The 587-nt window shown below is 63.4% G+C and overlaps 1 protein-coding gene across 1 annotated transcript in view; it reads left to right on the forward strand.

The window, feature by feature from the left end:
* Window positions 1-312: 312 nt before the first annotated feature.
* IGJ (immunoglobulin J polypeptide, linker protein for immunoglobulin alpha and mu polypeptides) overlaps window positions 313-587 on the forward strand; it is a 2,395-nt gene continuing 2,120 nt past the window's right edge. Inside the window, exon 1 of the mRNA XM_010133069.1 lies at window positions 313-400. Coding sequence (XP_010131371.1) covers window positions 337-400 — 64 coding nt within the window. The 5' untranslated portion in view covers window positions 313-336. The remainder of the gene's footprint in view (window positions 401-587) is intronic.

The following is a 587-nucleotide window of genomic DNA, read 5'->3' on the forward strand; positions in this document are numbered from 1 at the left end:
GGAGCTGCGGCCCCTGGGCTACCCGGACACCCCTGGGCTGCAGGTGGGAGGTGGCAGCATGTCCCCGCAGGCGCCGGTGGGTCTGCCCTGGGCAGCTTTGTTGCTGGCTGGTGATGAACAGAGTAAAAGCGCACAGTAATAGCGCGACCCCCTGCCCCCTCCCCTCCGAAAGCCCCAGGTCTGCTGCGTTACACACGCCTGGTTTCAGTCCCCGGCCACATCTTCCGCGGCGTCGCTGCTGTTTATTTTCGGAAACCAGTAGCTGTGTCACTCGCACACGCCCTTATAGGCGCCCGCGGGCTCTCGCTGGTGCTCTTCAAAAGAGGGGAAGGCAGGATGAAGAGCTCCTTGGTGCTGTGCGTGGCCTTGGCCGTCTCCTCGGGGCTGGTCCTTGTGGCAGGTAGGTGAGCCGCTGAGAGCGGGGAAACTGTGCTTAAGGCATCGGAGACGGGCTCTGTGTAACAGGCCGTTAATTTTAACGGCTGAGAACCCAAACCTCAAAGCCTGCTCAAGCTGTCACGCCTCGTGGCGCTTGGGCTCCGCCGTGTCCGGCTGGCGCCTGAGCTCTGTGCTGGCGCCTGCTGCCT

This window comes from Buceros rhinoceros, unplaced genomic scaffold (genome assembly GCF_000710305.1).
Source record: "Buceros rhinoceros silvestris isolate BGI_N320 unplaced genomic scaffold, ASM71030v1 scaffold33523, whole genome shotgun sequence".
In the NCBI taxonomy this organism is placed as follows: Eukaryota; Metazoa; Chordata; class Aves; order Bucerotiformes; family Bucerotidae; genus Buceros; species Buceros rhinoceros.